At 24.5% G+C, this 25,638-nt stretch overlaps 4 protein-coding genes across 5 annotated transcripts; 1 reads left to right on the top strand and 3 right to left on the bottom strand.

Annotated features, from left to right (window-relative positions):
• Nucleotides 1–686: 686 nt before the first annotated feature.
• Nucleotides 687–10,581, top strand: LOC113548529 (protein suppressor of white apricot). Its single transcript, XM_026949464.1, has 14 exons — nt 687–1,064; nt 1,125–1,294; nt 2,630–2,823; nt 2,892–3,111; nt 3,712–3,785; nt 6,358–6,642; nt 6,843–7,008; nt 7,068–7,211; nt 7,752–7,955; nt 8,211–8,420; nt 8,503–8,650; nt 8,731–8,819; nt 9,184–9,295; nt 10,178–10,581. Exons 1-14 carry the CDS (start codon nt 880–882, stop codon nt 10,389–10,391), a joined length of 2,415 nt encoding a protein of 804 aa, XP_026805265.1. The 5' UTR covers nt 687–879; the 3' UTR covers nt 10,392–10,581.
• A 2,335-nt stretch (nt 10,582–12,916) lies between these two features.
• On the bottom strand, nt 12,917–15,340 carry LOC113551581 (60S ribosomal protein L27a). The gene is made up of 5 exons (XM_026953900.1): nt 15,235–15,340; nt 14,452–14,515; nt 13,934–14,031; nt 13,329–13,478; nt 12,917–13,116 (listed from the first exon to the last, which is right to left on the bottom strand). Exons 1-5 carry the CDS (start codon nt 15,235–15,237, stop codon nt 12,988–12,990), a joined length of 444 nt encoding a protein of 147 aa, XP_026809701.1. The 5' UTR covers nt 15,238–15,340; the 3' UTR covers nt 12,917–12,987.
• A 1,400-nt stretch (nt 15,341–16,740) lies between these two features.
• Nucleotides 16,741–20,882, bottom strand: LOC113547841 (39S ribosomal protein L39, mitochondrial). Its single transcript, XM_026948375.1, has 8 exons — nt 20,712–20,882; nt 20,394–20,600; nt 20,086–20,331; nt 18,835–19,056; nt 17,449–17,549; nt 17,282–17,353; nt 16,946–16,993; nt 16,741–16,882 (listed from the first exon to the last, which is right to left on the bottom strand). Exons 1-8 carry the CDS (start codon nt 20,761–20,763, stop codon nt 16,805–16,807), a joined length of 1,026 nt encoding a protein of 341 aa, XP_026804176.1. The 5' UTR covers nt 20,764–20,882; the 3' UTR covers nt 16,741–16,804.
• Nucleotides 20,883–22,700: 1,818 nt separating this feature from the next.
• On the bottom strand, nt 22,701–25,617 carry LOC113560402 (protein farnesyltransferase subunit beta). Of its 2 annotated transcripts, none has more exons than XM_026966260.1 (3): nt 25,428–25,617; nt 23,870–24,203; nt 22,701–23,805 (listed from the first exon to the last, which is right to left on the bottom strand). In XM_026966260.1, exons 2-3 carry the CDS (start codon nt 24,199–24,201, stop codon nt 22,941–22,943), a joined length of 1,197 nt encoding a protein of 398 aa, XP_026822061.1. In that variant the 5' UTR covers nt 24,202–24,203; nt 25,428–25,617; the 3' UTR covers nt 22,701–22,940. The 2 variants fall into 2 exon arrangements, with proteins under 2 accessions (XP_026822061.1, XP_026822060.1); XM_026966259.1 differs by lacking the exon at nt 25,428–25,617 and adding an exon at nt 24,837–24,975.
• Between the last annotated feature and the right edge of the window lie 21 nt (nt 25,618–25,638).

The raw sequence follows: 25,638 nt of genomic DNA, 5'->3' as shown, positions 1-25,638 counted from the left end.
TGCTGACTAAAATCAAAATGAACAAAATAAAGACTAAAAAATTAAATTTGTAAGAATTGTATTTACACAATTTCATATTTTGTAAAAATATTTTAACCCTTCGTTCTATTTAAAAATATATTAATAGACAGTCTAAGCTTTAAAAATATAATGTGATAACCAATTTGATTTATTTTTACTCTAAATAAATTATTTAAGCAAGCATAAACTACTAATATATACTATGTACATTTTATGAGTTTAAATTGTAACGACATAACATAGTCATACTTCACACGAGTCGCATGGCAAGGTAAAATAATGACTTCTCCTCAAATTCGGATTTTTATAATCCGTAGAGATTTCAAACATTAAAACACGATGACATTTAAAAAATATTAACACTAGTTTAAACTTTAAATTTATTTCAAAATTTATTTATTCAAGAAATAATCTAGAATTCTTAACAAAATTTACTGGTTTGGTGGAACTGGAATAACTGGATTTATTAAATATTTGCAGTGCGACCAGTTTGATTATAAAATAAAATGTTCGGCTACACCATGTGACCTGGCTGTTATCATTGTTTACTATAAATGTTTATCTGGTATTTGTTTATAAAAGAAATGTACAATTTAATGCTTAAATAGTTAAATATTATGTTTTATCACATACTAATACAGTAAATAATATAATATACTATTCAGACTATTCAATTTTCACCTTTCAATATTTTACAATTCTAATGGTGTTTCAAAGTCAGTGTTTTAACTTTTGAATTTTTGGTTTTTCAAAAACAAGAAATGTAATAAAATAATCATATGGATTTTTCGTTATTTATAAGATTCATTAGTTTGTGATTCATATTTTTTTATTATTTCGTATTGATTATTTCGTGTTATGTCTTATATAAATGCTTATAAGAATCGGTCTACCAACAATGGTACGTCCGAAGATGAAAAACAAACACTTTTGGTCTTTGGGTATTCGTGCAAACTATTTAAAGACGACGAAAAAGCTCTTTTTATTGATCAAGGGAAGCATTTGATACCTTGGATGGGCGACGACACATTAAAAATAGACAGGTAAATAACATAATTATCCAAAAGCACAAAATTAAAGTTCTGTATGTGTTTGTTCTATAGATATGATTGTCGTGGGGCTTTAAGTGACCTAAAGTCTGTTGAAGCTTTACCGTTTGGTCAAAGTCGATGGGAAGGATTAACAGCCGATGAAAAGAAAATCGAACAACTATGTGATGAAGAAAGGTATAAGTCTCTCAATGATAAGAGTGAAGAAGAATCAATTTATCAAGGTAACACATTTTGTTAAGAATGTAATTATGATGAATATTGTTTAAAATTTAATTTCTATAATTATAATCACAAGTTAAATTTATTTCAAATCTATGAAATAAATTTTTCTATTATTTATCAGTTAGGTTTGGGACTTATAGCATTTGCATATCCATCATAGATATAGTAAAACATAGCAGTGATATCAAAATATGCTTTATGGTTAAAAATAATTCAAATATAAAATTGTATTTTGTTTGTTTTAGCATATTTTAGAAGTTTTTGCATATTTTTAATTTGTTTGCTATATTGATGCATATTCAATGATTTATAAATAGTATAATTGTTCAAAATGTATTAATTAAAATTTTGAACAATTAATTGCAAAAATATGTTTTAAGCATAGACGCATAGTAATATTATTTGTGTAGCTATCCGACATAAAAATGTTGCATAATAACATGATTTATAAATGAAATGATTAAAAATATAGCTATCCAAGTTGTTTTATTGAAATTATTCAAGTATGCTCTCATAACATCCAATTATGTTGGACGTTCATTTTCTGTTTATCAGTCTAGCCGATAATAGTAGAGCTTTCCTGTTTCATAAGTTTGAATACATCTAATAGTTCAATTCAATCACAAAGACAGAAATTTTATTAACAACAACATATTTTTAGTAAATATTTATCTATATTATAATATATACATAGACTTTTTTTTTCAAAACCAATTTTTAAGAAATTTATAATAATTAATTATAATATTAAAATATTCAATGATAATAATAACAATTTTTTTTTATATCTAATAAATCCTTTTTATTAAATTTTTTTTAAATTATTTTTAGTGCATATTTTAAGTTTATTGAGTCATATATAAACGCATATTGTAGTATTTTTAGTTTTTTAACTCCTAAACCCGGCATATCAGCTTATAATTTAATATATTTCCGATTCATTAAATTTATTAAAGTACTTTTAACACTTCTTACATACCTTAAAAAATTATAATTTTTCAAGTTTATTATATGTAAAATTGTACCGAGCATTTTACAAAATAAAATTTTCAATATTTATTTGAATATTATTTGTTTATTATAAATTTATTAATGTATGATATGCTGATATAACATTTTGTGTCATTTCAAAGTTAATTAGGTAAACATCTAATTTATTTTTAATTTATATTATGTAGATTTATGTGTATTGTTATTATATATTTCAAATTTTACCGTATGTTAGAGTACATAAAAACATTAAATTACAAATCATTAATAATTAATCAAATTTATTTATAATACATCTAAATGTATGAATTATACTATTTTTAAATATTTTTATTTGTGTACAGAGGAAGAACTTAAACGGCTCCACCAGGCTTTAAATAATGATGAAAAAGAATACGGACAAGTTGGTTATAAATATGAGGATGAATCTTCAAACACATCTGAACTAAAAACTGCAGATGATACAGATTATGATCCTGAACTAGAAGAAGCTTTTATTCCACCAAGGGAATTAGAAATTCCTTCTAATATGCATGTGGTAAGATAAAAACTAAGTAATATAAAAAAAAAGAATTTTGTTATTTTTAAATTTTATTTTACTTTTAGCCTCCAACAAAAAAATTAAATGCTATTATCGAAAAAACAGCACTGTTTATATCAAAACACGGAGCACAAATGGAAGTTTTATTGAAGGCTAAACAAGCGCACAATCCTCAGTTTGAATTTTTGTCATATGACAGGCCACTTTACCCTTACTATCAACATGTACTTTCAGCTATCCGGTCTTGCCGTTATAACCCTACACTTGCTAATGATAGTGCTGAAGGTAAATTTTTACTTTATTAAAGGAAAACACAATCAGTTAGATAGAATGTCAAATTCTAAGATTAATAATATTAGAACTATATTTCTATTTACACTATTTTATTATTATTTTCTATCTATACCTGGGTTTTTGTATTCGAGAGAATAGTGAAACTAGAAAAATAATAGAACTTTTATTTATTTTTCAATACTTAATTAACTATAAGAGTAATTCTTATTAAAACGCCATTTAATTTAACATGTATTTTATAATTTTATTGTATTTAAATATTGAAAAAAAAATTTTTTTTTTTGTTGGACAAGTTTGTTCATAAAATATTTTTTATTTTTGGATAGTAAAAAAAATGAATGAACATTTTTTTTAACTTTTTTAAATTTGGAATTTTTGTACTCTTTGTCCCCAAAATTTAAGATGGGAGATCGTGTAGTGTCTAGACCAATAATGTCATGCACCTGTTTTAAATTCCTGTTAAATAAATGTTTCTTAAAATTATATTTTTTTTCTAAATTGTTTTGATTGGAAGTCTGTCTCAATAATTTAACTTAATATAAGAAGTGCTTTTTATGAAAATCAATAATAAATTATAATACTTTTTTTTAGATTCGTTAGATTCCTCAAATGAAGAAAGTTACCTACATCCAAGCCTATTAAAAAGTGCAAAACAACCAGAAACGGTAGGTGCCCTAGTATTTCTTCTACTACAAAATGTTTAACATTTAATGATTTTGAAAACAAAAAACCATGTGATAACATTACTTGTCTGTGATATCTAACGTCATTCACTTACATGTTTAAGTACAACAGATATTATCTCTGCTGAGATAGTGATATTTAAGAAAGCTCATTATACAAATTAATTTACAATTTAAGATAAACATTTATAATATTTATAATAAAATAATAATTATGATCTTAGTCTTTCTTTATTTTTAATTTCAGAATTCTGATTAAAAATTGAAATATTAAAATTATTCAATATTAAAAAAAAAAATTGTTTAATCTTTTTTTTAATATTCAATATAATGAATAAAATATTTTATTTTAAGCAAATTGATCTGTTAAATAGTAGGAACTTGACGTCAAGTGATATCATTGCATTATAATGTGTTGGTTATAACTGTAGATAAGTGATTCATTTATAATATTGCAAGTGGAATACATCATCTATATACATATAGGATTATAATGAGGTAAAAGGTAAAGAAGAAGACTTTTGGTTAAATTTCATAAAAATAGATTTTTGATGAAATTGTAATTAACCATGATTTACAAGACAAATGAAGATGATACTTAAGTGTATACAGAAATAGTCATCTTGAATGCCACACGGTCTGGATGCTGGTAAGTTATGTGATACCTTTTAAATTGTTAAATGTTTTGAAAGTAATAATTTGATAATTGGATACATTTTTAGATATTTCCATAGTTTGTAATTGGGTTAATATTTTATGTAAAAATAAATATTGTTCAAATATTAGGCAGTTTATTGCTTATAAGCATTGATTTAATACAACCTTTGTCTTAAAGAAGTGATGTGCTTGGTTTCAAAAAATTACCAGATATAGACAATTGTATTATATTTTTGTTAATAATTTCAAATGTTCAATAATATGAAATCTTAAAAAATCCTTAATAATTCCATTACATATATTTTAAATATCAATGACATTTTTATACATTTGTTTTGTAAACTTTAAGAATTCTTCTTTTTAATTCGTAATATTATTATTATATGTAATTGTTATGGTGTTTTTAAGTTTTAATTATTAAAAGAATTATCTTACAAATAAAAAAATCATTTTATTTTTACAAAGCAATAATTCCTTGTTTAAAATCAAATATAATAAAAAATTGAAATTTCTTAAACATAGATTAATTATATACTCCATGTATTAATTTTGAAACTGATATTATTTGTTTAGTATAATATATAATTTTTATCACAATAAATTCATTTTCATAAATTAATAATGTTTTTTTCAAATTTTCATATTTTTTAAGAACTTAACATAATATTTTACTATCATTAATATAATTATGCATTGTTAAATAAATAAAATGTTTGTTAGTTCTTCAAACTTATTTTATTTATCTATTTAATATTAACTTGTATTATGTCGACCAATATTAATTTGTTCTGTTGTAAAACTTTTAATGGTTTTTATTTAATACATAAATAACATTTATTTTTAATCCAAACAATTAATATCTTGTTATTTTGAATTTTCATTACAAATAATATATTAGTGTTCATACATTAATTAAATTCATTTTAGACTTATGAAAATTCTCAATATTGAATTATTAGTGCTAAAGTATGTCTTAAGTAAACTAATTAACTTTAAGAACAATATATTAGGTTAGGTTACATACATTATTTAGGTTTGTTATTTAAGCAATTTGTTCAAACACTAAGGTTTTAAATTAATTATAATAAATATGAATTTATTATTGTTTCATTTGATAATAAATTAAATGTATTAATAAATAAATAAAGAAGTATTAAAGAATTAAAGAAGTTTTAGACAGGTAAGGTTAGAGGAATTTGTAGAATTATGTTTGCTGTATTATAATAATATACCTCGTTTAGAGAAAAAGATTTTAACCTTCTTATATTCTATTAATTTTAAACAAGTAAGGTAAGTTAAGGATTATCCATGCTATTTTAAATACTTAAGTACAGTCTCTTTAATTTTAATTAATCAACCAGTAAATCAATTATTTTCACGAAATAAACAAAATCATTTTAACAATGTACACACTATTTCATCCATCAAAAAATATATTTAAGTATTTAACTGATTTTTAATAATCTTTGTATACAATTTCAATGTTATGTTTTATTTTTCAGGTAATAAATGTGAGCAGATCGAGTTACTATTACTCCAATTTTTTTAGCTTCAACCTAGACAAATTTTATTCCTATTATGTCTTATGTTGTATTTTTTAATCTTTATCAAACTAATTTTTTTTATAGAAATTATCTGCGTTTAATAATTTTAGACTAAATTCTCAAATGGATCAATAATAATTTATTTAAAATTTTCAATTTTATTGTGAGCTAATTATTTATTTAGCTCATAATTCAGAAGATATTAATACAATTTTTCCCTAATATAATTCCTACTCGTATCATTACCATTTTTATTCAGAATAACTTTGACAATCAAATTCCATTTTGCACACAACTCTCAACTCAGTACCATTACTAAATAATAATTTATTTATTATTGACTTTATTTGCAGACGCCATTTATACCAAACATAACATACAAACCTTCTGCTGACTGTTCGTACTCATTACTAGTAAACAAAATTAAAGAGAAACAATCTGCCATGCCTGTAGAGGAAACCATTATAAATGAAGTAGAAACTCCTCCCATTACTGTAACTACATCAGAGTTTGATGGACTTACTAAATCAGCTAGACGGCGACTGAAAAAAAAATTAGTTTCTCAGTCTACATTAAATGCTCCAAATTCTCCAGATACAGATGATAATGAAATAATTGATGAACTAAGCTCAGTTGAGGTATGCATATAATTAAATTATGTTAATTTATAAATTGATTAGTCATTGTACATAATTGAGATTAATCTTGGTTAACACAAACTTATAGAGATTATAAACTTATAAAGGATATTTTTAAGTTGTGTTACGATAAAACTTTTTGCTTTTCTATTTTTCATTATGATTATAGCTAAATATTGAAGTATATTTTGTATATTTAGGCAACTGCTAATACTAAAACAGAAGCAGAGATTTCCAATCCAGTTCAACAAAATGTTACTGTTGGTATTGATGTGCCACCTAATGATTTACAAATCATTATTGATAAAATGGCTTCTTATGTGACAAAAAACGGAAAACAATTTGAAGAAACTGCTCGAAAAAGACGTAAATACATTATTATGACATTTAGTTCAAAATATTTTAATTGATTGTTTTATATTTAGAGGATCCAAGACTGAAATTCCTAGAACCTGATGACTGTTTTAATGCATATTATACTCAAAAGCTTAAATTGTATGCCACCATTAAACGGTTGGAACAAACAGCTCCGTTAAAACTAAATATGGATTCAAAAACAAATTCCAAATGTAATTATGAAAAATGTATTATTTATTATTATATGTATTATGTCCTTAAGTAAATATTATTTATTTTATTATGTAATTGTTGCAACTCATTAGTTTTCAGTTAATCTTATAAATATTCACACTTAACTGTAACTGTGTTTTTGCTAAGGGAAAGAGAACTTGGGACCATCTAACTTTTGGTAGTGGCTAATGAAATATTAACGTAATACTTATAGAGTATTTAACTTCCATAAATTTTACTAATACCTTTGTATATGATTTTATTATAAACTAATAATAATACAGAAATCATACTTGCATAAAAAAATGTAATATTTAATTTAGTTTATAATTTAATACAGATATTTATATACATACATACATATACAGTAGATTCTGTCTAAGGCGCTTTTGCTTAAGATTGACTTACCCTATCAAGAGATTCACATTACAAATGTATTATATCATATTGTAATTGTTTAAATTGTTTTTCTTCTCTCCAATAATAATAATAAATGTAATTATAATTAAATAATTAACTTTTGTGTATTTTTATTACAGTACCTGTATGTTTTTCACTAAAAAAACAAAAAGAATCTGAATCAGTAGAGATAAAAAAAAGTGCTCTTGAAGACAGTTCAAACGAAACAAGTGATGATGAACACAAAAAAGATCGTATCGATAAAACAGAATTAAATCATATTAAATTAAATAAATCTTCTACGTCTGTCAAGAAAAATCCATTACAAAATACAGCTAAATTAGGTATGCTCATTATATATAAGAGTGGTAGTGAAAGTTTTTTTTATCATTTAAACATCATAATAATTTATATTGTATTAATTTAATAAATAATTATTTAAAGAAATTACATGTTCAAATTACAGTCACAAAATAAAGGTTTCTAGTGAATATTTAATTTATGAATGCCATCCTAAATATAAATTATACTTTTTTGTTAGAAAGTTCTATTAAAAATATGTATCAAATACATAATTAATTAATTTAACTTAATTACAGCTGAAGAAAGATTAAAAGACAAATTAGCTATGGCTGCAAAAGAAAAACTTTCTATGCTAGAAAGAGAACGTACTAAAAAAGAAAAAGAAAAAATTCAAGCTGAAAGAAAAAGAAAAGCTGCACAATTTTTGGCGTCTATGAAAATTATATCATCTTCAAAAAATTCAAATACCATTAAGCCAAGCGAAAAGTCAGACACTCAAATTCTAGGTAGTTTTTATTATAGCATTAGTTGTACTGTAATAATTTAATCTATACTCATACAACATAATATATGATATTATTTCTATAGATTCACCAGTTCATAATTCTGTAGTGAATACTGTTGATCAGAAAACATCTACAGATGAAAAAAATGGTTTACCTGATGTTGAAGTAAAAGATTCAAATATTCAACCACCGTCTTCCAAAGTACAAGACATAATATCTATTGGTTCTAGGTATGGTGTTAAAAATTATTTTATAAAATTTGTATTGAATTTTTAATCCAAATTAATGAAAATTGTTTTACACTTTCTAGTGATGAAGACATATCTAATGATGGTCATTTAAATAAAAATATAAATGGAAATAGAAGTAGCAAATTATCTTTGCAATCAAGACTCCAAGGTATCGAATTAATTTTTTTTTATAATTTAAATTTTAAGTACTAATATAATCCATCAAGTAAATATTTTTATATTGTCATAAATCATAATAAATTAAATTTTTTATACTGATATTTCTCCTATTGCCTTTCACTAAAATTTTGTTTAAAACCTTACCATAGTTTTACAACTCTAGATTCATATCATATCCTCCACAGTTTGAGATAATACTATCCATTTAGCAATAAGTTACTTTTTTACACTTCAACAAACTTAACCAATTTATATTCTAACTCCCAACTCCTAAGTTATAACTTTTAAAAGGATGTTAAAAATAATTAATTGTTTGTAATGTTTGTACACCATAGATTTTATATTTATTTCAGAAACATTATCTAAAGACAATAAACGTAAAAAAATAGAAAGGTATGAGAAAGAAAAAGATAATTACAAACGAATAAAGCATTATGACGAAAACAAAGAAAAAACCCCAGATCAGTAAGTAGTTATCAAATATTGTTATAATAACAGACCCACCTAAACATATTTTATTATATATATATATATATATAGGGTGATTCTTTTATCATTAAAAAATCATTATTTCAAAAAGTGTTGACTTTTTACAATTTTTTTTTTCAAAATTATTAATTTTATTCTTTTTTAAAACTATATAATAGTTTTATTTTTTTCATCCTTATATTTATTTAATAGTAAAATAGAACTTTTGATTTTTAAATGATATTCTATATTTAAAGTTCATAAAATGGTGGGGCTATTTTTTCTTATGGATAGAATTATTGTTTTCATTTAACCGTTAGTGCTGCTCAAAGTTGGGTGGTTTGAAGTTTTTAAGTATTCGTCCTTCAGGTTTTATGGCTGTGAGGCGTTAGCACGGTTATCTATTAGTTTTTAGTGTAGATAACTTATAGTTATCGGTTGATAACTACCTACAAGTACAAAGTACATCACTGCGTCGATAGTTGATAACGAGTTTATTACATTTGAATATTATTCAGAAACAAAAAATATTTTAAAAATCGATAACTGCCTAACTTTGAAAAGCTATATTTTGCTAAAAAAATAACAAAAATAATTATTTGAACGTTAAAGTTCATGAAAAAAATAGCCCTATTAATTTAGTAAACTTTAAAGTTTAAATATAGGTTGTCATTTGAAAATCAAAATTTAATAGTGTTGAAAAAAATGAAAAAAGTCAATATTTGATGAAATAATGAGTGTTTAGAGAATTAATTTGTATATATACATTATACATATTTACACTATTATCTTTTAATTTTATTTTTATTTTATAGAGATAATTTAAAGTTTTTTAATTTATTCTTTTTGCCCAATATTTGACATTTAATTTATGTTTAGTCGGTATTCATCTCGTGACAGAGATCGAAATAGCAGACGTTCAAAAAAGTCGCATTCTAGCCATCATAGTTCTTCAAAAGATCACAAAAAAGAACGTGGTAGTAAACGATCCAAACATAAACATAAATCAAAAAAGTCCAAGAAACACACACGGAATCATAATTCAGACTCATCTGATGACAGTTCCAATACAAACAACAGTCATTTTTCATGAATTTTTTTTCGAATTATATTCAATAATAAAACCTTAAGTTCAATGTATATACTTGTAAATAAATTCATGTAAACATAATTTTTGTTTAGTATATTGTTAACGAGCTTCTTTCTTTGTATTATAAATTAAATTTGTAATTATATTACCATTTAAATTTTAAACCAATAAAATATAATACTATTTTGAGTAATTCCTTTATAAAATTTAAAGTTTTCATTGTTACAACACACTACCATAGTATAGTGAAGTCAGCCACCAATACCGATTTTTTTTTTAATTCAATCATTCAATCTCATATTTAAGAATAAATATTCATTTTTTTTTTTTGACAGATCTCTGATAAAATATACAGAAACATATTTTAGAAATTTAATTTTTATCTCTTTACTTTTGAAGTATGTACAATTAAATCGTTCTTAATTTTACAATATTCTAGTGAATTGTTATCAATTTCAAACATATAATCTGCCAATTGAATTAATATAATTCAATTGTACTAATTAAATATATTTAAAATGTTATAATTTTATAAGTTTTAGTATCTGATCTAAGTAAAAGTTTTAAAGTCAATAGATAGAAAATTAAAGAAGTTTTTCAAGGCTATAGTTAAGTTTTCTGTCAAAATTCTGGTAGTGGAAATTAGTGTATTGTCAAGAAGATACTGATGTTGAAACAGTTAGCAATTTAATTTTTCTCTGTTTAAACACTAATATTATGCAGTTAATTTATATTTTATAATTTTCTATTTGCAATAAAATAAATATATTTTTAAGTATTGGTAATATTTTATTTTAGACCCTCTCACAAGTATCAACCACATACAATTTGATGCCAGAAACCACTTCCAAGGTATTTTGAATACTCCAAAAGACCATAACAGACACAAAAAACATTAGTGTAAAACTAATACATTCATCGCTTTGCTCACAATTACAATCACAACAATAGGGAGGAAAATTAGCTAAAATATAAATAGATAATTGAGAATAGCAAAAACAAAAATAAAATTAACACATATTGTTTTAAGTTTTATATTATGAATTGGGATATAAAATATATATTAGTTTTTGATGATACTTTCAGACATGTTACATTAACTTTGCAACTTGTAATACAGTTATTACATTGTATCTTAAGTTGCTAATTAATAACATTGTTATCTCTTTAATTTAAATAATCTTACCCAAATATTTACTTAGATTGTTATTTTCAAAAATAACACCAATAACTGGTATATTAGACATAATAACTATATCGTGGTTGTTTTATTTAAATAATTTTTTTCATACTATTAGATCACCATTTGTGTTTTGCTTCAGCGAGACATTTTTGAAGACTGGGTATTTCATTTGGGCCTATCCTTAAACCTTTCTAAGCGTTGTTATTTTCTTCACCAGATCCTCATCTCTCATAATAATGCTACAGTATTAGAACTCTTTTTCTAGATTATAATGATCTCAGTTTTAACTACTCAATTAATCATTATTTTATTCCTCTTTTAGATACAATCGTAAAGATAGCATTTGAAGTTCTTAGATTCATCATATTTAAAATTTGTTAGATGTCTTCGTACTTTATATTACCTCCATGTTTGTTCTCTTTATGTAAATGGATCATCAGTAATAGTATGGCAACTGTAATTTGGTAAAAACCAGATATAGTTCAAATGAGTCTAAAATAAATTTTTGCCTACATATTTATCACAAACGTCATGATTAGGGCTGTGAAATTGTTGGAAAGTGCATTTTTATTTGTTTAGTGATTATGAAATGTGGCTTTGTAAGTACTTGATTTGAATTACGTAACAAATTCATTTATAAAACTATTCTTTTGCATTTTTTCCTTTGTTAGTTAATTTCTGCTATTTTTAATTAAATTACGCCAAATTAATATCTTTATAAGAAATGTTTCAGGCAAATAACATAATTAAAGAATCAATCAACTTCAAAATTCAAATGTAACTTTTTGATTAAATAAATACATTTTTATGCACATAATATACTAGTATCAACTATAAAAATTAAATTAAAATCTATCTTAAATGCATATTTAATTGATAAATTCACAGCTTACTACTACTTTTATCCAATTCATTTGTGTAGTACATATATGTGTATTTTCAAATAAAATTGCCATTCAGCATTGAATAGATTTCAAGAAATTACTAATAGTAAAAATCTATAGTTCGTGCAACGAAAACTGGCTGATGACCAGCGCAACTTTAGCGGTGATTTCCACTCAGTGGTTGTCATATTTCCAAAACTAATTGCCGCATTTATTGTGTAAACCTTACAGCAGGGCGCAGTTTGAGAACCCACGGTGTACGATGGGCGGTTCTTGGGGGTAACCAGCTAGTTTTTGTCGCACGGACTAGAGAAAACTCTATATTGCCTGTAACATATACATGGCCATTAACTTCTCTATATTTGTGATAGTAATTATCTAACTAAATTATTGCATTTTATTGGAATCACTATTGTGAGCTTTCAAATAACTTTTATTATATGTTAATAAAAACTCAGTAATCGATGTTTAAAAAACAGTTGTTTTTATTATATTTTTCAATATAATTGGTCATTTATACATATAAATCAAGTTAAGCTTGGAGTACACAGGCACCACCAACTTTCTTAATCTTTTGCTCAGCAACCTTGGAAAAGAATTTAGCCTTTACAATAAGTGGCTGATTGGGAAGATTACCTTTTCCCAATACTTTGTAATAACCCTGAAAAATAAGATTTTTTTTTAATAGTACATAATAGTAATATTATTATTAATATTGATATATATATATATTAAACATAAAATTAAAAATTGAATCTATCAGAATATATTTTGGCAACATGAAAATTTGTACTTCAGACCGCCTGTCGCTAAACAATAATTTTATCATCACTATGAATCAATTTCAAGTTATAAAAAAACATATGTAAATACCTTTTGGACAACATCAATGACAACTGCTTTTTCTTTGTCATTTTCGTATTTCTGTCTAGTTTCTTCAGGGATTAAAGTGTATAGTTGTTCAAGGTTAATAGCAGGACACCATTTTGAATTTCTTCTTAAATGGTAATTACGCATACCCAACTAAAAAACATAGGTCATTATGATAAAATGAATGGAAAAATTATTTATCAGTATACTCTATTCATAATAAGAACCATACTCAATTTGTAAGGCTTCATTACATATTTAACATATCTTAGATAGTGCCTGGATAACACTAGTATTAGGTTCTCACCATAAATAGTACAATGTAAGATTTAATTTATAAAAGAATGACTATATATTTGTGTATCTAAAAAATACACATTTTACATTAAGTGAATGAGATTACATTTTTTTTCAAGTATATAGTGTTTATATTTTAATACTATATAGTCACTTAATTTTCTTTTTATTATTACTGCATTCACTAATAAGTCATAATAACAGTATAGTTTGATTTAATAAAAATGTCAATCCTATAGGAGTTATTTATTAAGTTTTAGGACATCCCTATAATAATTGTTAACTTAAATAATCTTCATCATGGTTGTTACCTTTCCAAAATAACCAGGATGGTATTTGTCAAAATTTATTCTATGGTGATGCATACCACCAGCATTACCTCTACCTCCGGGATGCTTCCTGTGTTTACCTAAATTATTAAAACAAAATTCATTAATGATATTCATACAACTAAAAATTATTACAACAACTTTACACATAGACCAATCAGATTAAAATAAACTAGCCACATAAAAATTGTACTTCAGACCGCCTGTCGCTAAACTGATTATCATCATCTTGGTTATTTAATTTATAAATATTCATTACATTAAATACTCATGCGTGTTTTAAAATAAATTTTAAATAATCTGTGTAGATTCAATTTCTTCAATTGATATTATAAAATTAAATAAATTGTTAATTGAAAAACAAATCAAATTTTTATAGCACACACTATATAACAAAAAACTAGAATTTGTTATTTTGTTGATCAAATGGTGCAAATATTGAAAATAGTTTAAATTATATTTAATTACAAAAGTAGTTTAGTAGTAAGTATAATACATACCAATACGACCGTGTCCATGACTGACATGACCTCGTAACTTCCTAGTCTTCTTCTTACTGGTAGTCTAAAACATGAGATTTATAGTGATACATGGAATTATTTAAAATGTTTAAAATCAGACAAACTATCAAAGATATAAAAACATTATATTCAAACAATATCCTCAATGCCCTACACTACAGACAATTATACCACTTTCTTACTGTAAGAATATTTATTAGTAATTTGTTACTGTTTGCAGTATATATAATAAGATCGTTGTTATTTAATGTTAATCAATAATAATAAATGTATTATTAACTATTAAGAGCTTGAAAATGACGAACTTCATAAGAATGAATGCAACTTGTCAATTGAAACATAACCATGAGATAGAATATTATAAACATTGATTGGCACAAAATAACGTATACATATTAGTATAATAGAAAACATGAAAGTTACCTACAGGTCCCGAGTAAAATAAACATGTTAAATCATTAGTTATATCATTCTCAAATCAAGTACACCAGTACTACGTAACTCGCAGCAATCACACGAATCGATGGATGACATTTTAATGTATATAATTTTTTAGAAATACCAATAATTAAAACGAATGTGAAATAAACGCTACTCATTTATTCTTCATGCCACATGGTTTTCAAAGACTTTCCGACAATAACTCAAATGAAATATATTGAAGTTGCAGTATAATTTATGAACACTATCAAGACCAAGTTAGACCAACATGAATAATAATAATGAAAATAAAATTTAAAAAAATACATTATAATAACTTACCATTTTGCTTCAGGAACGAAGAAAAATGAGAAACTTGAACAGGACTCGAGGACTGAAATCAAGAGAACGAGAATACACGAACACAAGTCACAACATTCATAATATACAAATTTTTATAGGTTAGGAACTTATAGTCGCGGAGATACGAAATACGTATCGTCTTTGGAAACAGTGTGACCACACATCACATGGTTCTCAGCAGGTATTGTATTGTATCATACCACAATTTTAAGAATTTTAATTTAATGCTATTTCAATATTTACTATTCAGTTATTTCTTAAATTATTGTACATGTTAGCCCGTTGGTTATGCTAGTTAGTTTGAATATTATAGTTATAGTTAATAATTATAATTTATAATTTTTAATTTATGTCAATAATATCTCTATTCGTGGTCGCAACTTGTGCAACATATCCTTGAATAAATAAATTACATAAATAAAAAATAATAAGACATTTATTTATCCATATATATACCGGATAATAAATAATATATTATATAATATTGTATTAAAAATCCTATCCAAAAAACTGCCTTAAGTTTTCCTCAAACTTTTTAATTTTACAAATAACTTTACAAATTTTTCTTTTGCTTAAAACCTTAATTGGGATATTACAAACAATACGAACACTAAAAAAACTGGACGTATGTTAAATCACGGAACATAATCGATCGATATGTTTTCAAGTTTGCATTTACCAACAAACATAATTTCATTTTTATATTCATACAGATAATTTATTTTTTTAAATACCTATATATTAGGATATTAAGATATTTTTTATGTTTAATAATTTTAAAAAACCAATAAAAATATTTTATAACATTGGATAACTATAAATAGTGTATTTCAAAAACTATATTGGTGCAAATAATTTAGTTATATTTTAGCGATTCCAACTAGTTACTTTATGTTAACACTTTTTTTAGTGGTTTTTTTATATATATTAATAATAATTATTATTATTATTCATCTGCTTTTCTATAGAATACAATAATTTATTTAGTATCATATGATTAAATAAGCTAAGCAATAAATGAGATACACTTATTTAAATTTATTCAGTAGCATGATTATACAAATCTGGTTTTAATTTAGATTTGCGCACATAATTTACTCACCCAAATTATCAGTATCATTATTAACATATATCATGGACTAAGAATTAGTTAGGTTACTTTTCCCATTATATGAATTTTTCTTATATTTAAATATAATCATATTCGTTAACTGGTACTTTAAAAATGAGCTTCAATAACAAATATAAGTAAATTAAATATAGCAGAATAATTATAAATAGTTCACGCTTATAATAAATAGACTGCTATATTAATCACTACAAATTTAGCTTAATTCACTTATTTTTATAATTTATAAATGTATGATTAGTTTTTATTTAAAATAATATGAGCCAGTTATTTTCAAAAAATAACCTCGCTTTATAGTTTAATTCATTTTAAAGTATTCAAATTAAATTAATAAAACATAAAGGTAAATGCAATGATGAATTTGAACAACAATTTTATTATGAATAATTTATTAATAAAATGTACTATAAGTATCTTAAGTTATGCTGCAGTTTCTTCTCGAGAAAATTGTGGAACATATGTATCATTTTGAGCTTGATCTACCCACCTTGCTGCATTCTAAAAGAAAAACAAATAATTAAAACAATTTTATAAGAAAATTAGCGAAAAAAGAAAACTTACTAATTTTTTGGCCCTTTGTTCTAACAAAGAATAAGCAAAATGGTTTAACTAGAATAAAAATAAAATATTAATGATATTAAAATATAAGTTTTGTTAGTATTATTTGATTCAAATTGTATAATAAGCTGAGTAGCTATTATCTACTATGGTATATGTAAAGTTATATTATATATAAATGAATTCTACAAAACTCAAAATATATAATTTTTCTTTAGTCAAACATTTAAAGTCAATTTCAACAAATAAGATTTTTCAATATTTCTACATACAAAACATTCATTTATATATACAATTCAATATTAACTATCGCATAGAAATATAATTAATTATATTTACCATAATATTTTTGGGTAAAGAGACTCCTTGAAATCTGTATAAATGGCCACTCTTAGTGTCTAAACGATGTACCTAATTTAATAAGAAAACAAAATCATATAAATACACATTTTTTCTATCCTAAGTAAAATATAACTTTATTATTTAAAAAAAAGTGTTTAACATACCGCAGTTATAGTACAGCGTCCTAATAAATCTGTATTACCAATCATAGGTCCTCGACTTATATCAATATGATCATCAATTCTGTATAAAACCACCTTTTTATCTAAATCAATAATTATTTATTTATACAGATATTAATACAAGTCAAATAAAAATAACAATATTAGTTATTATATTAATTACTAATTAGTTCTCGTTTGCAAGTAACATAACACATGTAAACCTAATAAAGGAGAATACGAAAATAAAAAAAGGGGGAAAAGAATGGAAAACGGAAACTTGTTAGGCAAGGAGGGAGTACAGAAAATCTGAAATTAATTATGTATAATAGTGCAAGAGAATTAATCTAACCGGTAAAAAACTTTGATGAATACTGAGTCACGTGGAAGACAATATTTATGTATTCAATAGATGATTTTAAAACAAATTTTAGTTATTTTCATAATAAATAATGTTAAGAGAATATCAGTGCACTGTTTGTTTTCTCTCTCTAACCCACGCGCAACATAGACAAAACGCATTTACGCAGTCTAAGTAGAACTTGCTCAATTTTGGTTCTAGAGTAAATAAACCTATTATAAAATTAAATTTTGATAATATTTCTGAATACAAGACGATGAGTTTTTTTCCATTATTCTCAATACAGCGTTAATTATATCGTTAAGAAATAGCTATAAATTATAACATTTTTAAATAACCTTTATAACTTTTCAAAAATTTAATTTTATAATAGGTATATTTACTCTAGAACCAAAATTGAGCGAGTTCTACTCAGACTGCGTAAATGCGTTTTGTCTATGTTGCGTATGGGCTAGAGAGAGAAAACAAACAATGCGCTGACATCCTCTTAATTTTAATCAGCTACTTTATTATTAACACATTGACTGGAATTAACGGATAAGAATTTCTATAGCAATATTAATGATTACTGATGCTCGGGAATAATTATGATTTTTGAATAATACTGTAATAACAGTACTCTCAATATGGATTCTATAGTTATATTAATATTTTAAATGGCGAGTACATTTTTATTTATCAATTTATCAAATGCCCTGTCACACACATAATAAAATAGATAAAATTTATTTTAAATAATTAAGTTATATATAGGTATTTTATTTTCAAATGTATTTCTAGAAACTTAACACAGAATAATTCTGTGGCTATAATATATATTTTATCCTACATTACTGATAAGTATTAAAATTTGTTTAAATTAGTTCCAGAACTTATAAGCTATATAACTGTATCACATATAAGCTATTGCAATAGTATTATTAGAAAATTGATTAATTTAGAAATGATTTTTATAGTTTTAATAATTCTCACTGTGCATCAATTTGTTAGATATAATTTATAAGATTATAAGATTATAAGATCCTTACCAATTGATTGTTGTGCAATATTTGGTACTTGTTCTTTTTTAAATTTATTTTCCTGGAATATGTCTAATGCAAGTTCTTCAGAAACGGCAAGTCTGTCAAATTTATAAGATTTTTGTGCAAATTTAACCATGTTGGCTGATAAAATTCGAAGTTCATTTTCTGTTGGAGTCCATTCTGGTAAATTTGATAACTCCACATCATAAACAAAACTTCCGCTTTTCACTAATTTAAAAATAAAATATTAAATTAAATTAAATAATCAACATAAACATTAAATAATAAATAGTAACTAAAATATTTTGAAGGATTAAAGTAAAGAAAAATTTTAAATTTGTAGATCAATATATATATATTTACATAACAAGGTATATGTAAAATAACAAAGAAAATAGTGGAGTATTTATGTTGGAAGGAGGAGGTTAATTAGGGAATTTATTATATTATTATGTATTTTCTTCAACTTGATAGTAATTATTTGCTGTAAAAAACGTTAACGTAATTTTTTGCGTTAAATGCATATTAGTTTTTGAAATTCTTTGTAAAAATACTTTCTTCTTATTCTATTGGCACTTATTACTTTATAAAGTATTTGCCGCCATCACAACTGTCTCCACTCTTTTCTGTTATGATATATTATTCTCCACTCTTGTTCCTTATTTTCTTGAGATCTTCCATTGCATCCATCCATCTCTTTTTAGGCCGCACACAAGGCCTCTTCCCTGTAAATCTCCATTACAGCACCGCACATTATATGATCAAGCCATTGTATACGCTGGGCACTTATAAAGCTATAAACTGGTGCCAGTCCTATCTCATCCTGTAGTTACCAATTAAATTGTTTTCTCTATACACTTGTTCTGTTATCATAGACAAGAGCACAAATTATTTTCTATATTTTATTTTCAAACGACCTGAGTCTCTTTTCTATATTATTAGTGGTTGTCCAGGTTTTGAATTCATAGGTTAACATGGATCTTCTATCTTATTATTGCTTTATACAACATTACCTTTAAAAGCTTTATACTATTGCTTTTAAAAAATAATCCTTCAATATAATCATACTAGTTATAAGTTTTCTATTCCATGTCTTGAAAATATATTTTATAAATTGGAATGTGAATGTAAAAGAAACTAACTATAAATGTTATATGTGAATGTATAAGACAAAGGACATCAAATGGCTGAACACATTCAACAATTTAATAGCCTAGGGATGTACAATTTAATATAAATTAATTATGAATAATTTACCATTAGGTGAAGGAAAGCTATGTAAAGTTGGTTGAATATTGGTTTTAAAAGCTTTAGAAATTACAGCTCCTAGTATAAGCGAACAACTTCGCCAATATGCTCTGTTGAAATGATATGGGTCTGGTAGATACTGTGCATGCATGAAAGTCAGTTCACAGTCTGATTCTAGTGGTCTATGCATATCCCATAGATGTGTGTCATCAATTAAGGCCAATCCACTTCTTTTAACCAACATTTCAGATATGTCTACAATTAATCAGATAATTATTACAAATAACCAGTACATTAATATTAACAATTTAACATACGTTGAGCACAATGAAATGGGGTTGAAATCCCTTTATTCATAGATAAAGTGACATTTTCAGGGACTCCGATGTATTTAACTGTAATCTTTTCAATACGACCAACAGCTTCTCTTTGGCGTTTTTGTTCTTTGTCAAACAAATCATTTTGATAGGCTACAATTTCATTCTTAGGATGAACATCTGCAGATGTTGAAACATATCTTATGGCTAAAACATAAACACGATTCATTAGAAAAATAATTCACTTTGGGAAAAACAATATATTATTGACAGTGAAGTGTGAAGTATGATAAATTGTAGAAAAGTATTTGTACTTACACCATAACGAACCACTGCATTTTTTATACAAACATGTACTGAAACGTTTCATTTTAATATTATAGATATTTGATACATAAACAAAAATGAAAAAAACACAAACTGAATATTAGGTAAAACGCGATTTTGGAAAAGTCACAAATACCTATAATATAGTCTGTGATAAAGGTAATAATTATTAATTAATAATAATAGTCTTTTATCTGCACAGAAACCATAGATAAAATCATCGTGGATAAAAAATAGGATGTTTGGATTGATATCAATTCATCTTGGTTGTTAACATTTTCCAATTGATAAAAGAATAATAAAATATAATATTAGAGATAATTAAAATAAATATTTCATATTTATAATAATTTCTATATATATAATCTTTTCAATTCTAGCGAACTGGCGTCCATTCAGGATTTTTTTTGTTGTCGGGCTTAGAGGGCTAACAAATTTTCCGATTTTGCGTCATAAATAAAATACACTTCAATATTTTTATTATTTCATCATAACATTCATAACACTGCCTCTATTCAATGTGAATTATAATCATAATCAAATTTAAAATTAAAATTGTTAGTTTAATACTTGAGTAGATGAGTAGAGTACCACTGGTATCAGATTTGGTTCGTTTTTGATTAAGAGCTTACTTTAGAATGAGTAAAAACAAAGGTAGGCCAGCGGGTACCACTTTGTTGTACATTAAATGTTGAGTAAGTCACTATTGTGAGTGTGTTAAATTTGAATTCAATGATATGTTTTGTATTTTTGTGTACGAAAAATGATTATAAGCGAAGATGATCTACTAGTATAAGTATATTTTTTGATATACCTATAGGTTAGAGCTATTGAAGACAATTATTTTATTTTTAGTGGGTATTACAGTAGGTTAATATAACTTTTGTTTGGAAAAAGTAAATAAACTTATTTACTTATTTAAACTTTTGTTTAAATAAGTAATTTCTTCTAAATTTAAACTTAAATAAAAAATAAATGATGGTCTATAAATTTGTTTGATTTTATAGTTTCAACATAAACTACTAAATTTTCAAAAATATTTTTTCAATGTATTTATGTGCTTTAATATAGGTATAAAAACAACTTAAATAGGATCTTGTATTACATTTTCAAACATTTTTACCATACGAATAACTTTTTATCATTTGTATATACATATAAAATATTGAACATTACTTTTAAAAGGCTATAAAGAACTCAAAAATGGTTTAAATATTTTGAAAATTGAATTGTAAATAGAAAAATAATATAAATTTAAAATACTTACAATTATTTATTTTAAAGTTACTCCAAAAAACCAAAAAAATTTTGTCAAACACTGAATTTGTGTTAAAGTTCCAGTTTTTTCAATTATAAAAAAAGTACTAACAATTTTTGATCTGCTGAATGTCCAAACAAGAACAAATTACCTATCTAAAACCACTTTTATTTTTAAAAATCAAAGTATTTTATTGATTACTCATTGTGTAAATAACACAGTTTTTATTAAAATTAATACATTCATCACTCCACTTAGAATCTAAAACTTTTATTTTCTAAGAAGAATATATATTTTCTTTTAAAATGTTTTTCATAATTTTATAGAATAATGTTTCCTAAGTTCAAGTGATTAATTATTATTAATATTACTTAGTAAATAAATAAATAAACAATTATAATTTTTACATGTACTTTTAAATTCAAATTTAATAAATTACATTCACTGAAGTAACAAAAATTTCTGTTGCTTTTTCATTAAAAAGAAAAGTATTTATAAATACAAAATATTTATTTTGAACAGCTACTTTTATTTCATACATGCAAATATTTAAATTTAGTATTATTAAATGCAAAGCTATAATATTCTTATAAAACTTAAATTTTGAAAATAAAATTAATTTCACTTTTTTATTAATTCAAATGTTAACACAAAAGCAAAACATTAAAAAAAGAAAAATGTACAAAAATCATTAGTTACCGTGGAAGCACTAATTTTAGCAGATTGATTCACAATGAAATATTTTTAATTACAATAATTTTTTTTTGATTTTATCAGTTTATTAACATTTGTCAACAAAAATTTAGTACTTTTAAATTTAATTAAATAACTAATGTATGTTTGCTCGGAGTTTGTAATATATAAACATAAATATGTTACAACTAGTCTTAATTTGAACTTCACAAAACAGGTTCCTCAAGATTTAATTTGAATCAATTGTTTACAATATATTATAATCATAGTTAAAAGTATTTTATTGGTTCTGTCATACTAAAATATTTTAGAGCTTTTTGTAGACAAGATTCTTCAATGTTATAAATAGGATTATTTTTGTTCAAAATGTTTTCCGGTTTACCTATAACACAACTACTGTTTTCAACTGCATGTTGAGCAATAGATAGGCCACTAAGAACATAACAAGTATGGTATACATCAGGTGGTTTTCCAGGCTTATCAATAAGGCCACCACTATATCTATTTTGGCAACATATAAGCACATATTCTTGGAGAGCTTGATAATCATACATTGACCACATTGGTCGTTGATTTTCAGATTCTAAAAGTTCTGATATTACTGGAAAAATAGCAGCTTGCCAAAAAGAATAGCAACCATCCACAAGCTTATTTGTTCGCCCTTGGAAACCACCTTCATATGACATCTGTTTATTAGCTACCCATCGAAGAAGTGATTTTGTGTCACACATATGAATAGATTTAAGTAACAATAAAGCTGAAAATCCACAAAATGTATATCCACCATGAGCTTCCACTCCAGGCACCCCACCAAAGCCTCCTTCATATGTCTGACATCTGATCACCCATTGAGCACTTGATTCAAACAAACTATCTGTATATATGTTGGTTAAGCGTGCTACAGTTGCTGAACAATACACAGCACGAACATCACATTCACCATATTTATGCATTCTGAATGAACCATTAGGCAAACGAAGAGATATCAAAAACTTATATAAATTCTCTCGATTGATCACGGCATATGCTTCTTCTGTACCAATTAAACACAAAGCACAGACAGCAGCATATGTAGGAGCTAAGTGTGGCATTTGATTTGGTCCACCACAAAACCCTCCAGACTCATGTTGACACCTAAAAAATGTATATTAACATTTAGTCATTTTATCTTCTGTTATAATTAATTTTAATTGCATACTTTGATAAGAATGAGACAACATCAGATTTCTCTGAAATTGACAATTTGCAATTTAAGAGTGCGAGTGATTGACATAACCAATAGCATAGCCATGGTCGGCTGGAATCCAGACATTCATAGTTTTCTGGTAGTGTAAACATATGATTTTTTATATAATTTATGTGATTTTGTTTGTATAAAACTGGAGCTTCAGGATCACATTTTGCTTTGGAACAAAATAATTCAAATAATTTTTCAATTTTTTTTTCAACTTGACTTTGATTTTCAGATGTGTTTGTTTCAACTGATTCATTATCTAGTTTGTGTCGTGTTACTGCTAAAAACTTATTCATTTCTAAAACAAATTATTCAATTGTAAAATTATGTGTAGCATAGCTAAATATAATCATTAATACACTAATTTCAACTAAATAAATATATATATTTTTTTTAATATCACTAAAAAGTTATACACACTTATTAATGATATTATGCACCTGTGCCTATATTTAATAATTAAAAAAAAAATTACTCTTTCAATAGACAATTAAATTTATTAGGTATATATATATATATATCTCGATATTATGGGGAAATTATTTTTATTTTCCTTTTATACATTATTTAACATTTGGTTCATAATAGCTAAGAAGTAAAAATGGAATATTTTCAATTTGTATATATTTCTATTTGTTTATCTAATTAATAAATGCTTGAAGTGAAATATATCTCCATCTATATAGTTTATTGTTTATTAAATGAATATTTTTTATAAGTAATACATACATTTAATGTATATTTAATTAATACAATAAGCATATTAATATGTGATAAGTCATAAGTAAATACAAAATAATGTCATGAAAAAAATTCATAGGTGATGAAAGAAGCTACCCATTGTTGAGATTATGAAATATTTCCCGATATGTATGTTTAAATTATATTATTTATGAATTTATGAGTTATAAAATCAAATCAATCCACTTACTATTTCAGTGTTTTCATCTAAAGAAATAAATAGTGTTTAAATCTTAGATACATTTAAATATAAGTTTATCTTTACTTACGACCTAAAAAAAAAAATAATATAAGTTTGATAATATTTACTTTAAAATCTCAACACAAACTATAAAACTTGAAACTAACTATAAACTATAATTAGTACATACAATTTTGTTATAATATACTTAAATCTATAATTCACATTTTACAATTTCTTATCTAATATTATAGTCTTATCTAGATGATTGTGTATATCGGCATTCGGCATAATGCATAAGTAATCAATTTAAAATAATGATAATTTTTAATTTTTTATGTTAATATTCTCATAAATAATAAATTAATATAATATATTATTACATCACAGATTAAATGAAATATTTTCAGATATTAATATATTATGCAGTATGATTCTAGTATTTTATTATTAATGGGTGCTCATGATCAGAAATGGTATATCACTTATCAGTGAAAAATGCTTTTATGTGCAACTGTGCAAGAAATAAGAATGCTATTAAAATGTACCTACCTATAATAAATAATGTAAATAATTAAATACCTAAGATATTATGCTTACCGATGTCAATTTGTATAGGGATTAAGGCCTTAGGGCTTTAATAATCTAAATATTTTGAAATAACGTCCAAATCACAGAATAGATAAAATTTCTGTTCTAGCAAAATCAAGAGATTCACTGGTCAATTGATCACAGTGGAATTGTACAATAGGTCAGTAGGATCGGTTAATCGTTCTTTTCAAAGTGTTGATTTTTGGGAATTGTACAATGT

The sequence above is a fragment of the Rhopalosiphum maidis genome, chromosome 4 (assembly GCF_003676215.2).
Source record: "Rhopalosiphum maidis isolate BTI-1 chromosome 4, ASM367621v3, whole genome shotgun sequence".
Taxonomy (NCBI): Eukaryota; Metazoa; Arthropoda; class Insecta; order Hemiptera; family Aphididae; genus Rhopalosiphum; species Rhopalosiphum maidis.
This window is presented reverse-complemented; position numbering and strand designations above follow the sequence as displayed.